Source organism: Trachurus japonicus, chromosome 8, assembly GCF_045865225.1.
Source record: "Trachurus japonicus isolate A0001 chromosome 8, Traja_1.0".
Classification (NCBI taxonomy): Eukaryota; Metazoa; Chordata; class Actinopteri; order Carangiformes; family Carangidae; genus Trachurus; species Trachurus japonicus.
The window spans coordinates 32,703,589-32,717,537 of NC_140914.1; the positions used below are offsets into that span (position 1 = coordinate 32,703,589).

The following is a 13,949-nucleotide window of genomic DNA, read 5'->3' on the forward strand; positions in this document are numbered from 1 at the left end:
TGCTGTCACCTGTCCAGCTGTAGAGGGACCTCGATGTACTGTCTCCTCCCTGACTCACTGGTCCGCCCTCTCACTCCCATTGGATTAGGGTTAGATAGATAGATAGATCATTTATTGTCTGCCCCAAGGGTAGCAGAAATTTGTCTTTGACAGGGCTCATCACTTTACATACACTCAAACACACTTAAAAACACAATAAGGCAATAAAAACATTTACAAAAATAAAAAGCACAATAGCAGCAAGTCATTTTAGGTTGTTGGAGTTCTTCTACTGTTGAGGGCTGTGACTGCAGATGGAATGAATGATTTTTTGTGGGTTGATTTTCTGGCCAGGGGGACTTTGTACCTCCTGCCTGAAGGGAGGAGGGTGAATGAGGAATGGAGAGGATGTGAAGGTTCCTCTGTGATCAAGATGGCTTTCCTGATCACAGAGCGCTCATACAGATGGGACAGTGGGGTTTGTGGTGAACCGATTATTTTACTGGCTTGAGCTGTGATGCGTGATAGTTTTGTTTTCTGTTTGCTGGTGAGGAAGTTGTACCAAGATATGATATTGAAGGTGAGAATGGATTCTATGAGTGACCGGTAAACCATTGTTAAAATCTTTCTGCTGACATTAAAATGCCTCAGCTTCCTAAGAAGATGGAGACGCTGGAGTGCTTTGTTGTGGATGGTGTCGGAGTGTGTTTGAAAGGACAGGCGGGTGTCCATCTGTGTCCCCAGATATTTAAAACTCTCCACCTGTTCCACCTGTTCTCCCTGAACCGACAGAGGTTTAAAAAGCTGTGATGTGGTTGCCTCTCTGTCTCTGCTCACACAGCACAACTCCTTCGTCTTGGAAGTGTTCAGTTCCAGTGATTTCTCCCTGAATGTTGTGACCAGGTCGTTGACTGCCAGTTGGTACTGGGTGGGTGTGGTGTTTCCTCCTGAACGCTAGAGGCGCTATGAGACAGTAGACAGTGCAGGAGTAGAGTAGAGAAGAAGAAGTGAAGGGAATTGCCTGAAGCAACATGCTACCTGTGTATGCTACATGACCTGACGTCCTCCCGGTTTATTGTTTTGTATAAATAAAGTAAGTGAAGTAAAGTACGTCGATGCTTCTCATTACAATATCACAGTGGGAGCCTCCAAACTGTCCATGTGGGCCACCAGGGCCATATCATCGGCGTATTTAAAAAGACTCATTCCATCCCTGCTACAAGTGATGTTGTTAGTGTAGGCAGAAAACAGAATGGGGGATAAAACACAACCTTGTGGGAGCCCTGTGTTTAAAACCAGTTTACTGGATTTAAAACCATTTAAAAACACCTGTTGTGGTCTGTCCATTAAAAAGTCTTTTATCCATAAAATCAAAGTTGGGTGGATCTGTAGGTCCAGCAGGCAGTGCAGCAGCATGTCAGTGTTAACAGTGTTAAAAGCAGAAGAGAAATCCATGAATAAAATCCGAGTGTGTGGTTGTGCAGAGTCCATGTTTTTCACAACTGTGTTTAAAAGAGTCAGGCTTGCGTCCTCTACACCTCGCTTAGCTTTGTATGCGAACTGTAGAGGATCCAGTTTTTCAGACAGCATATGTGATATTAAGTCGCACACAACTCTCTCCATACATTTGCACAGTACCGATGTGAGGACCAACATAGATAATTTCACTTTGGAAACCCTAACCCTGCAACTGTCACATGGTTTGCACACAGTTTATTGTTCAAATATGTATTTTCATTTATGTGTTAACTTGTTGTCCAACTAGTGGATGAGCCAATGAATCTAACCTCTAAGCTTTTACAGTGTTCTTGAACTCTTAACTGAATAAAACAATACAACGGTGAATAATTGACCAGTGTTCCCCCGATGATCCTGCACCAGGGTCCAGATCAGGCTGTGGTCCACCTGTAGCACAACACTCTTTCACCAGATTTCTATTCATCCATTACGAATGGAAGTGGATTTAAACCAAGGACCTTGTTGCGGTGAGGCGACAAGAGTGTAAATCACTTGTGTAGCCTTCATTCTTTCCACAAAATTAAAATTAAAATCACCCAAGCACATGCGAGGCTTGAAGCTGAAAGGAAAGAGCCACTCTACGACTGAGTGCAACGAGGGCATAAAGGCCGACATTAAAAAAACCACTGGAAGCAGTAGCAGTAGCAAATAATTCAGGTTTATACAAGAACACTTAAACAATGTTTTACAGCCAAACACAAAAGAGACTGAAAACAAAGAAATGTAACAGCTGCAGAGCTGGAAAATATAAGAGGTCTCTCCTCGGTCTCTGCTCTCAGACTCTGGACAGACAGAGTCAGTGAATGTACTGTACAAGGTTAGAGTCACAGGACTGGAAGAACGGTGCTCAGAGATTCTTGTGCTGTAAAGTTTTATTAGTGGCAAGTTATTATCGTTAACGGAAACTAACAACGTCATGAAAACTCAGTGTCAATCACATTAAAACAAAAGGCTTTTAAAAAAAGAAAACTCACTAAAATAAAATTGTTAAAAATATCTTTAGTTTTTCACTTAATTTCATACATGAGCTTGATATTTTGGGTGGTAGCATCTGATCAGCTATGTGGCTCTTGGACACACTATGAAGGAGATTTAGTTTAACTATGCTACATTTTTACCTTAATTAAACAGCTTTGGAGTAACTGTGATGGTTAAATGAGTTGTAACTAGTTCCAGGGAGAATGGAGCGTCTCTTGGCTGAAAACCAACCTGGTAAGACCAGAGCCTCCGACCCGGTGACCCAGTTCTCGTCTCCATGGCGACACCGCAACACAAACGTAACGCGCCCCGTAACCTGTAATCGCTTGTTGATGACAGATAAGACTACAAATCATAACATGTATTGTATATGATAAATAAAGTTAGCCACTGCCCTGTGGAGTGATTTCTCACCGGCTTTTTTAAACACAGATGCACATGGCCGGGGGGAGGGTTAGCAACGCAGCAGAAAAACAACCACAGTTCCCCTTTGAGAGTCCTGTATTACTGTAATAATGCCAGGTAATTTATTGTCAGTCAAACACTGACTGGACAGTCTGACTGCTGATGACGTCATCTTGAGTCGGTTCAACCTCAAGCATGTTTTCTTTTCTCTCAGATTAACTTTCACCTGACCTCAGAAACACATTTAACTCATCAGGCTTCATCTTGTGTCGACTGTTTCACTGAGAAACAGTCAGAAAATATTTATTGCAGCTTCAGTTTACATTTAGTTTGGCCTTTACGCTCTGGTGCATCACACCCTGAATTGGATTTCACTGAATATACATTGGAGTGATGAGGATATATCTTAAAGGAATAGTTCACTCAAAATTGAAATTTCACTCGTCATTTACTCACCCTCATGTGGACTAAGGGCCGGGAGAAGTTTCAGAGTCCTCTGTGGCTTCTCTGAGTTACAGGGGGTCTTGGCGTAGCAGTGCATGTCCATATAACGGTTGCCAATGGATACCAACTGTCTTCGTAACAAAAAGACACACCAAAAAACATCCAGATACCTCCATGCTGCTCGTATGTAATGTCCGTCTTGTATTGAAGCCACGAAATGCAAAATTATTCAGAAAAAAATTAAATAAGTCTATATTTCAAGCTTGTTTGTAACGGAAGCTCCTCTTCCTGGTCCGTCCGAATCTCACGAGGTTTGCGCCGGCGTCAGTGCGATTACTGACGCTGGTGCAAATCGCTTTTTTTCAGAACAATTTCTCATGTTGGGGCTTCAATACCAGAGGGACATTACATACGAGCAGCATGGAGGTATTTGGTTGTTTTTTGGTGTGTCTTTTTGTTACAAAGACAGTTGGTATCCATTTGCAACCGTTATATGGACATGCACTGCTACGCCGAGACCCCCTGTAACTCAGAGAAGCCACGGAGGACTCTGAAACTTCTCCCAGCCCTTAGTCCACATGAGGGGGAGGAGATAATGAGTGAAATTTCAATTTTGGGTGAACTATTCTTTTAACCCACCTGGAGCCTGCAGGGTGATGCTGGGATGGAGGTGGGGCTGAAACAATAGGCAGCAGGCGACATGCAGGGCAGCAGTGTCACTGGCAACAAAGAGGAAGGGGAAGATGTGTAAATGGACAAATGTCATGTGAGTAAAACAACGCAGCTCAACTTTCTGGCTGAAGGAGCTCGCAGGCTTCGCTCCATTTCATCTACAGTCCACCATAACACACCAGGAGTCACAAATGGACACAAATGAAACATTTTCACCAAAATAAAAAAAAGGGGAAAAACTTTGTGCTGTTGTGATCAAAGTTTCACGTCGTCTGTGTTTTGACATTTGCACATTAACCAACACAACTGAGTCATATGGAAGTTTCAGTCTGCTGCAGCTGCTCTAGCTGGGCTGGTTTGTGATGCTCTGTGTGTCATTGTGCGCTTCTTTCAGGTCCAGCTGATCCATTACAACCAGGATCTGTACGCCAACTTCAGTGAGGCAGCCAAGAGCCCTCATGGCGTCGCCGTGGTGTCCATTTTCATAAAGGTCAGTACAGTGTTTTTCAACCTTGGGGTCGGGACCCCACATGGGGTCGCCTGGAATTCAAATAGGGCCGCCTGAAATGTCTAGTAGTAATTGATTTTTAAAAATTACTGATAAAAATATTCTACTTTTAACTAATTCTTATTCTTTTCAAAATGATAATTAAAAACACCAGATACAATCTTACGCCAGGAATACACTGGGAACGGCCGCGAAGCGATACGTAAGCGGGGCGGAGCGGAGTCTTTTACCTGCTACACCAGGCACGGACGCGACGCGTCGCGGCTTCACTGTTTGTTGTTGCAGCTGTCAGCTTCACCTTGTCATTCCTGCAGTAAATGAGTGACTTTATGCATCTCAACACATTTTCACATCCCTCCTGTTAAAATGGATTGACAGAACCTTTTTCACAGGTAATTTGCTGACTATGTAGGTTTGCAAGTGCAGAATGGTATCAATTAACTGTTTTAACTACACGATCATGGATCCACAATGTAAAAAAACAAACCCCATAATGTTGCACTGCTACTGGCTTTGCCTCTGGTACATGAGACATTTATTTTAATCACTTTTAAACGTAATATATTCGTTTTATACACAGTTCTCTGTAGTTTTCTACCTGTTGGAGGGCCGCGTAGCCACGCGACGAGGAAATAAAATAGACCCGGCGCGAAAAAGAAGAGAAACGCCGCACGACGGCCGCTGGAGTGCGCGTCGCTCACATGGCCGGTGGAGGAGCTTCCATTGACTGAATGGGCGTGAGCTGCTGCGGGTGTCGCGCGACGTACGTTTCGCGTCGCGGCCGTTCCCAGTGTATTTCAGCCGTTAGGCCTTGTTTACACGACAACGCTCGCGGATGAAAACGGCAAAATATTTCATTGGATGTGCCTTTCGTTTAGACGGTGACGACATTTTGGAGGCTTGAAAACACAAAAATGTGAAAAAACGCTCCGCCGTTGCGTCCCCGTCAAGGGGGCAGTTGTCGGTCAGAGAAGTGAAGCTCACTTCCGCGTTCAAAAAACTGCAATCCCCTCTTCTTCCTCTGGGGGCTGGTGTCAGAAAGCAGCATTCCCCATAGACCCCCGTGTTAAAATCGCCGACTTTACATCCTCAGTAAACATGTTAAAAGCCTGGTGTCACAACGTTTTCTGGTCTCAACTGATAGTTTCTACCCCCGCGGAAACGTTGAGTGACAGGTCTGAGCAGCTCCGTGGACAGCTGCTTCGAGGCCAGTGGGCGGGTTCTCGGCCGGCCAATCCAACATGGCGCTGTTCAGGCCGCCATATTGGAGTCACAAAAACGACTCCCCACAACCAATGGGTGACGTCACGGACGCTACGGCCATGTTTTTACAGTCTATGGTCCCCGTGTAACGGCTGAAAACGCAAAAGTCCACTCCGATTGCTATGACCTGTGGAGGGCAGCGTTACGATGGCCAGCGTACAGCATGTCGGAAATCAAGAAGAAGAAGAAGTGGGAAAAATTCAGTCGTGCAGACTTGGTGGTGTTGTGTGTTGTGTGTTGTGTGTTGTGTGGCACGCTGCCACCGAGGCTCCTGGCGTGCATACAACATTGAATTCCACAGACTTTTGCGTCACCGTATGCACGCAGATTTCCTCTCCAAAAACGCTCGTCTAAACGAGAAATAAAAAGTGAGAACGCAACGCCACTTTCACGTTTTCTGTTCAGATCGTTTCTGTGTAAACGTAGCCTTAAACCACTGTATTCTATACTTTCACTTTCTCGAATATAAATCGAGTTCAAATAAAATGCAGCATATAAAAATATCTGAGTTGATGCATGATTGACGGCCGCTATCACATGACTGCATCATGTGATTGGGGGTCACCAGACATTTGTGATGTCAGAATGGGGTCACAGCCAAAACAGGTTGGGAACCACTGGGTTAGTCCTGTATGTCCTGCAGGGGAACAGGTCCAAGACCAGCGAGAAAAAACCACAACCTCTGTTAGGAGATGAGTGCAGATGGAGACTGGCTGCAGTGGCTTCATGAGGACCGAGGTGCTGGACCTAAGTTTAAATGACTGTTTACAATTAGCTCTGTGCATGACAGCTAAGGTTAGTGCAAGGACCAAGAGAACACGTTATGTTGATGATGGGTCCCTGCAAATGAAGTGAGATGAAATGTGTGTGTGTGTGTGTGTGTGTGTGTGTGTGTGTGTGTGTGTGTGTGTGTGTGTGTGTGTGTGTGTGTGTGTGTGTGTGTGTGTGTGTGTTGTACTGTGGTTTGTGATGAATATTTAATCCCTCTCTCTCTTTGTCATCTCTCAGCTGTCTGAAAACTCCAACGCCTTCCTCAACCGCATGCTCAATAGAGACACAATCACCAGAATCAACTACAAACGTAAGACACTCACACACACACACACACGCACACACACTCAGACACACACACACACATATATACACACACAGCACTCTCCCTCTCTCTGCCTGTGTTTTGTCCCTAGACAAGCAGCTTTGAACCTCTACAGGAACACATCTCTTTCTTGGGGCAAATGAGATCTTTAAAATGGCTCCATATAACCTCCTACACTGTTTGCAGATGATTACAGCGAGTCATCCCTCTGCTCCGCTGCCTCCTCGGTCTAATAAAGTGTTGGTGTCTAACAGGCTCCTCGCTGGCTCCTAATGCTCTACACAGAGAGTTACAATCTGGAAGAACATCCTTTGAAAAACTCTCTAGTGGTTTAGATCCTGTCCTACGTCATGATGAATCCACTGGTTGGACTGGATGTGACTGAGGGCTTGGTTGCAATAAGAATTGAGTGACATTGTGAATCTGCTTTTTTTTGTGAGTTTTCTATAGCTGTGTCTCAATTTGAATACTTCCATGAGTACACTGTCATATACTACTTAGTTCAGTAAAACATTTGCATACCAGTTTGTTGTTTTACATATTATATTCCGCTACATAGCCGAGGTGGCGATCACTGAGGGTGGGAAGTGTCCGTCGTTCCACACTCAACTTTTTGACCGTTTTGAGTGCGGTGCATACTCACTGGACAGTACACTGCATTTCGCCACAACTTGTCAGTGAGAACGCACTTACATACTCAAAATAGTACAGTGTAAGTATGGAAGTATTTGAATTGAGACACAGCATATGTACAATATGAGCCAACACAACTTCATGTGTGCACACAGCAAAGCTCTCTTTGGGCAGGGACATTCATGTTATGTTTAACTTGTTGACCACTGGTCTTTTGATCCATCTGCTAAATGCTGTTATCATGTTTGTTTTTTAGCATGTTTTCAGTGGTGGGCCCACTAGCTAGCCCACTAGCTAGCCCACTTAGCAGAGAACGAATGGGGACTGGTATGATACAATGTTCATGTGTGTTAGTGGATTCATTAATTACTCAATATAACAAGACTAAGAGTCTCCAACCATGCTAGCAGTCCTATGAAGCTGTGTTGTTGCTGAGCTAAATGCCAACAATATGCTAACATGCGCAAAACAAACAGCGTTCAAGACAAGTCCAAACTCAGATCTTTGCTCTTACTTGAAAAAATGCAATGTAACACCACCTCACTTCAGAGCTCCCACTCAGGAAAGTCAGAATGCAAATTCTACTCTAACTTCTCCAAGAATCAGTCGTCTGACATTAAACAGTGCAGAACCACACTGTAAACGGTAAAGCATCAATTAAAATACATTTTAAATGCCAAAATACATTAAAACTTTAATAATATACTTATGGTTATACATTACCTTACCTGATATTGTGGAACACAATTCAAGTTGGATTTCTCTTCAATTTTAAATAATCTGTTTCATTATTTTAAAATGCTTCTTTTTAAATAGTTTCTGTGACTTTTGTAATGTTTTAATTTCTTACATGAAGCACTTTGAATGCAAAGTTTTTCCTGGTCCGGCATGTTTTTTGTTATTCGGTGGTGCATCTCCAACACTTTGAAGTCGGCAGTCGGAGGTTTCAACTGGGAGATTCTGAGTTCCAAGCTGTCTCGAACGCAGCATGACATGCTGATGTATAATAAATATAATGCAAATCATGTTCAGTATCAACACGTCAGCACACTAATATTTGCTAATTATGGCTCAACACAAAGCCAACAGCTGAGCCTATCATCAGCTTTTGCAGGTATTTGGTCATAAACCAGAGTCTGATAGTCAGAGGGTCATTGACATGATGATGCATCAATATTTGAATAGAATTTCATGACAATAACTTTTAACAATAAATCACAAATAAACAGTAAATCACATGGCTCTAAAAGAAAAGGGAGAGAATCACCAAACAGTCATCCTGAGGGAACTGTAAATATATCTGCACTACATTTCAACTCAACACTCTGCACATGATCATCCCTTCTCCCTCTTATATACAGTTCCTTCTTCATAGGAGCAGACTTGTGTTAATGTAACACAAAACTCACACACACTTCCCTCCCCAGTGTTTTCCCTCAGATAGAAAATGTTCTTAATTTCACACAAATCAGAGCTTCGCTGCCAAAATGTGTCGTCCAACCTCAGCTGTGAAGATGTACGACCCTCTGGAGTATTCCCTCCTGTTACTGGAGCTAAATATAGCAGACGCACACACAAACACAGCATCTTGTTTTCATCACTCAGGAGACCTTTACGGTGCCTCATATTAATTATGTGTAGACCTACACTAATATTAACCCAGAAATAATCAGGTATATCCATCTTTTCTGTGTGTGAAGTCAGTCGACATAATGTGATTGTGTGTGTGCAGAGTTCCTGATTAAAACAGGAGTGGACACACACTTTCTCTGCTGTTACATAGTTGTGTTTTCTCTCTAATCATTGCTCTTAAAGGGATAGTTCAACATTTTGACAAATTGGCCCATTGCTATAACCCCTATAGTCATAGCAGTAGGTTCATTACCTTCATTTGTCGGTGCAAGCTATTTTTAGAACGGCGGAGCAGAGCCGTGAGCTGCTCAGAGCTTCGCTACAGAGGCTCATGGGATTTCTTGTTTTCCCTCATCAAACTCATCAAATACACAATCCAACAACTCCACAACGCTCTGGTGGACAAGTTGTGACCTGCACATTCACCACGCTATGAGATAATAACACAACGTTACCACACAGAGTTGTTTTAGAGGGAAATGCAGAGACTGCTTGATGAAAAACTGTCCCTGAAGGCAACTTGCATCGGCTGTTTGGCATGAGTTTACTGTACCTCTTAAACAACTCTGTGTGGTAACGTTGTGTTTCTCATAGCGTGGTGAATGTGCAGCAATGACTATAGGGATTATGGCAATGGGCCAATTTGCCAAAATGTTGAACTACCCCTTTAATTGTACCAAACATCTATTATACATTTACATGATCTACATTAACCCCCCCACACACACACACACACACACACAGCCCATCTTTTTTCAGCACATTCTTCTTAATGGGTCTGAACACAGCAGACTTTCACACAACACGATGCAGCACTTTAACACTTCAACACTCTCCTCCTCCTCCTCCTCCCCCCCCTTTCTTCTCCTCCTCCTCCTCCCCCTTTCTTCTCCTCCTCTCCCCTTTAGACGATGCCTTCCTATTGATGGGCCTGAACATCGCCGACCTTTACCCCGACACCACGCGCTACATCACTTACGAGGGCTCCATCACCGTCCCGCCCTGCTACGAGACGTCCACGTGGATCCTCATCAACAAGCCCGTCTACGTGACACAGATGCAGGTACTGTACATACTACTGTACATACTACTGTACATACTACTGTACATACTACTGTACATACTACTGTACGTGAGCCGAGGGTAGAAGAGATCAACGGTTGAGGCTAAAATGTACTTTTTATTTTTATTTTTTAAATTCCCTGCATGCACCGGGCGATTTGAATTGCAAAACTCTGACCTTGTAACCTGTAACCGAAAGCGTCTGCTTTTTCCTGAGTGCTTGGGATAAAAGAGGCCGTAACAGAAATGTAATGTATCGCGGCACAGACACACAAAGCACACAAAAGCATCCAAATGTTAACTTCTTTTATCCCACCTCTCAGTATTCTCCACCTCCTCTTCCCACTATTCCCTCTGTATCTTTAAACCATGTGAAAGGAGCAGATTTTCTGAAGGTGATGTTAAAAACATCATCAGCATGCAGTCGCCGCGGCGACCATATATCACATGCAGGGGACCCAGAAGTCCTCAGATTCCAACCTGTTTCTTCAAATCAGGAGGCTCATACAGTCTACCTGCCATGTCATCAACTCCCACAGACCATCTGCCTTTTACTATCACATTATTTACTTCCTGTGCTCACTCACCCGGCCTTTGCTCTCACTCGTCTGTCAGCTCTCTCAATCTCTCTCTCATCATCATTTCCTTTCTCCTTCATCTCTCCTTTTCTTTTATTGTGAAGTTTTTTTTCTCCCTGACACTTTTTCTTTGGTGCTCTGCAACTCCTCATTGGTCGGGAACGAGTTGCTGCCCTGACTGAGGTTCACCCACCCAGCAGCCTGAGTAGTGTGGAGATAAGACGTAGCATCTCTTCTCCTACATTTATCCCTAGTTACCCAGGGGGCAAAGCAAAAAAACAGACACGGAGCGTTGTAAAAGGTTTGACAGCAGAAATGATCTCTAGGAACTTGAAGGATTAAAACCTGGGTGGACAACCCGGTCAACTAGCTGCTGGAAAGCTACAGGGGCCAAAACCCCTTTCTGGGGTCATTCTGCTGGAGAAATTATGTAAATGCAAATATTTAGGTACTACAACGGCATAAATAGTCATACAACTACAACATTTGGCAGAGAGTATCTTGACACATAGGGGGAGGCAGGAAAAATTCTGGGGTTTGTTGCAACTTGATTTTAAGATATCACCCTCAACATCCCAAAAAAGACAAAAAAAGTACTGTTCACCTGACAAATTCTCATGAAAACTATTATTTTTCAGCACTTTATGGAGAATATCTATGCCTAACATGTATATAGAAAACTTCCTTAATTCATAAGCTTCCATTTGAGTCCCAGATAGCCTTTCTACTAGCTACTGGAAAGCTACAGGCTGTCTCCAAACAATGCAACACCTGTTGTGAAAAACTCCATGTTAACTGACATGATCAGAAACCCTTCTACTTCTGGTCTCCCCAAAGTGAACAGAGAGATAGAGAAGACCGTTGGCCACAGCAAGTGGGGCTTTGGAGATAGAAAGGCTGCGCTCTGTCCGTCAGACATGACGTCATTTTATTTTTTATTACAGTATTTGGTTACCCGGGTAACACCAGGTTAGGTTACTCGGTTAGAAAATTATTCGAAATGCCCATCCCTATACACTACTGTCTGTCAACGGTGCCATGTCATAACTTCAACATCCCAATAGTCTGAAAATGACCCAATATTCAGACATCCCGTTGTTCTGACCATATTAACCCCTTTTCGCTCCTATAAATTCTGTAATATTCGCCTATCCAAGGCGTACCCAAAGTAAATTGAATGCTGTTCTTGAACTGTTTGGAGAATATGGATGGGCTTGGTCTCTTTTGAAAGGTATCACTCTGAAGTTTTTCCCCAAACTGAAATAATCACTATAAGTGCTATTATCATTGAGTAATCTAAGTTGGAACACACTGAATTAGAATGTTTTTATTCTCGCCTGAATTTTTTTGTTGCAATCAGATGCCTGAAGATGAGTGTAGCTGAGAATTTTAGCTGGAAAACACAATGGGACCACAGCATGAAGCCTTACCTGGCCCCAGTTCAAATTTGATAACAATCCTGCTAAAAATTAGTATTTTACACATGTTTTTCTAAGTGTATATCTAGGCGTTTTCCTAAAATTGCCATTGAGAAACAATACATGCGCCAAAGTGCAGCTTTTGCATTGTTACGCATGAAAATGGCAGTGCTGCCTTTTCCCAGGGACCGTGAATGCAGCACATCATTCGTTTCGTAATCTCATTGGCTATTCAATGCATCAGTTGCCATCGGGATCGGTTCCTATTGGCTGAAGCCATTCAGCGCTGTCGGAGGGGATGTTCCTCATACAGACACAGCCACTCATTCGCTATTGCAGGCGGCAGCCGGGGACAGGGAGCTTGTGATTGGTCGAGTGAGCTGTCAATCGAAAGGTCAGAGTGCAGCGCCATTTTGTGAAGTGAAATAAACATTGTTTTCATGTAAACGCCGGACTTATGAGGAGAAATAAACGGATTTACTGGATATACAATGCGTAATTTCATAAGATGCAGCAGCGGGATGAGGCTATCTACCGGTACAACCGTGTGTTTTGGACTAAATACTTTACTGGATTGGATTTACTGGACTTTTCTGAATGTAACGACACCAAGTTTGTGGGGAAACCCTGTGATCCTGTAGCCTGATGCATCAGCCGCTTATTTCATTACATTTCATGTAGCGTCTGAACACGAGCCATAGGGATTCGTTTGCTTCCGGGAGGCGGTTGCTTACATTTGCTTCAACTAATCGCTGCTGCTTGGTGGTCACGTGTGCTATACACCGGTTAAGCTCATAGGTTAATCTTGAGCGCTTGAGTTCAACGTCATCGCCTTCACTTACCCGAAACGCATTGCTAGTGTCCTGACTACATGTTTGAGGCAAATGAAATTTGCCGGAACCAGTAGGCGGCGCTAGCCTGGCTAGTGATCCTGAGCCTGCCCTGACACAAATCGTGAGTTATATCGGCTCGACATCCTCTATGACACCTCCCTGTTTAAAACCCCCCCGGGGGCCCGTGGGCGGGCCGTTGGAGCGGTAACTGGTTCTGACCATATTAAACCTGTTGGTCCGACCTCCTGTTGCTCTGAAATCTCAATTGTTCAAACCTTAATCCTAACCATCAATATCTGATACAAGTGAAAACCTGTGCCCGTGCACGTTGTACATCAACGCTATTGTCCCTAATCCTAACCGTAACCCACATCCCATAACCTGCCGGGGCCGGTCAGCACCGCGGAGAGCCCCCCAACAACCCGGACCCCAGTGTTAATAACAGGAGGTTGTGGTGTTTCATTCTGTCCTCTCTGTGACGCCGAGTATAATCACACAGCAGAACAATGGGATGTCGAAACATTGAGATTTTGGAACAATGGGTAATTTTTGGGAATAATGGGATGTTGGGATTCTGAGCGGACCCCCTGTGAACAGCCCCTCCTCTCCGTGCACAGCCTGCAGCTCAGCAGAGAACTGAGATCCCACTTTTGGCATCAAGGAAGACTCCTCATTATGCCGTCTTTGCTTGTTTACACCGAGCCACAACAATACATGTTCAAAATGCAGAAGTTTTGATTGAACAAAATAACTTCAACTGTCACACATACACACAAAAAAGTACCGTTGTATACCGGTACTATGCGGTATTGGTACCGTATCCATATTAAACCCTTAAACAGTTTCTGTATCCTGGGGGATACAGACGGTTGGCAGGCTGTGGGGGGGGGGGGGCATTAAGTATCTGAACTTAATATCATGAGAAAGTTT

At 43.8% G+C, this 13,949-nt stretch overlaps 1 protein-coding gene across 1 annotated transcript in view; it reads left to right on the forward strand.

Moving 5' to 3' along the window:
- The window catches only part of LOC146983857 (carbonic anhydrase-related protein 10-like), an 83,379-nt gene that overhangs the window by 51,774 nt on the left and 17,656 nt on the right, over positions 1-13,949 (forward strand). Inside the window, exons 3-5 of the mRNA XM_085785238.1 lie at positions 4,391-4,486; positions 6,776-6,848; positions 10,037-10,191. Coding sequence (XP_085641364.1) covers positions 4,391-4,486; positions 6,776-6,848; positions 10,037-10,191 — 324 coding nt within the window. The remainder of the gene's footprint in view (positions 1-4,390; positions 4,487-6,775; positions 6,849-10,036; positions 10,192-13,949) is intronic.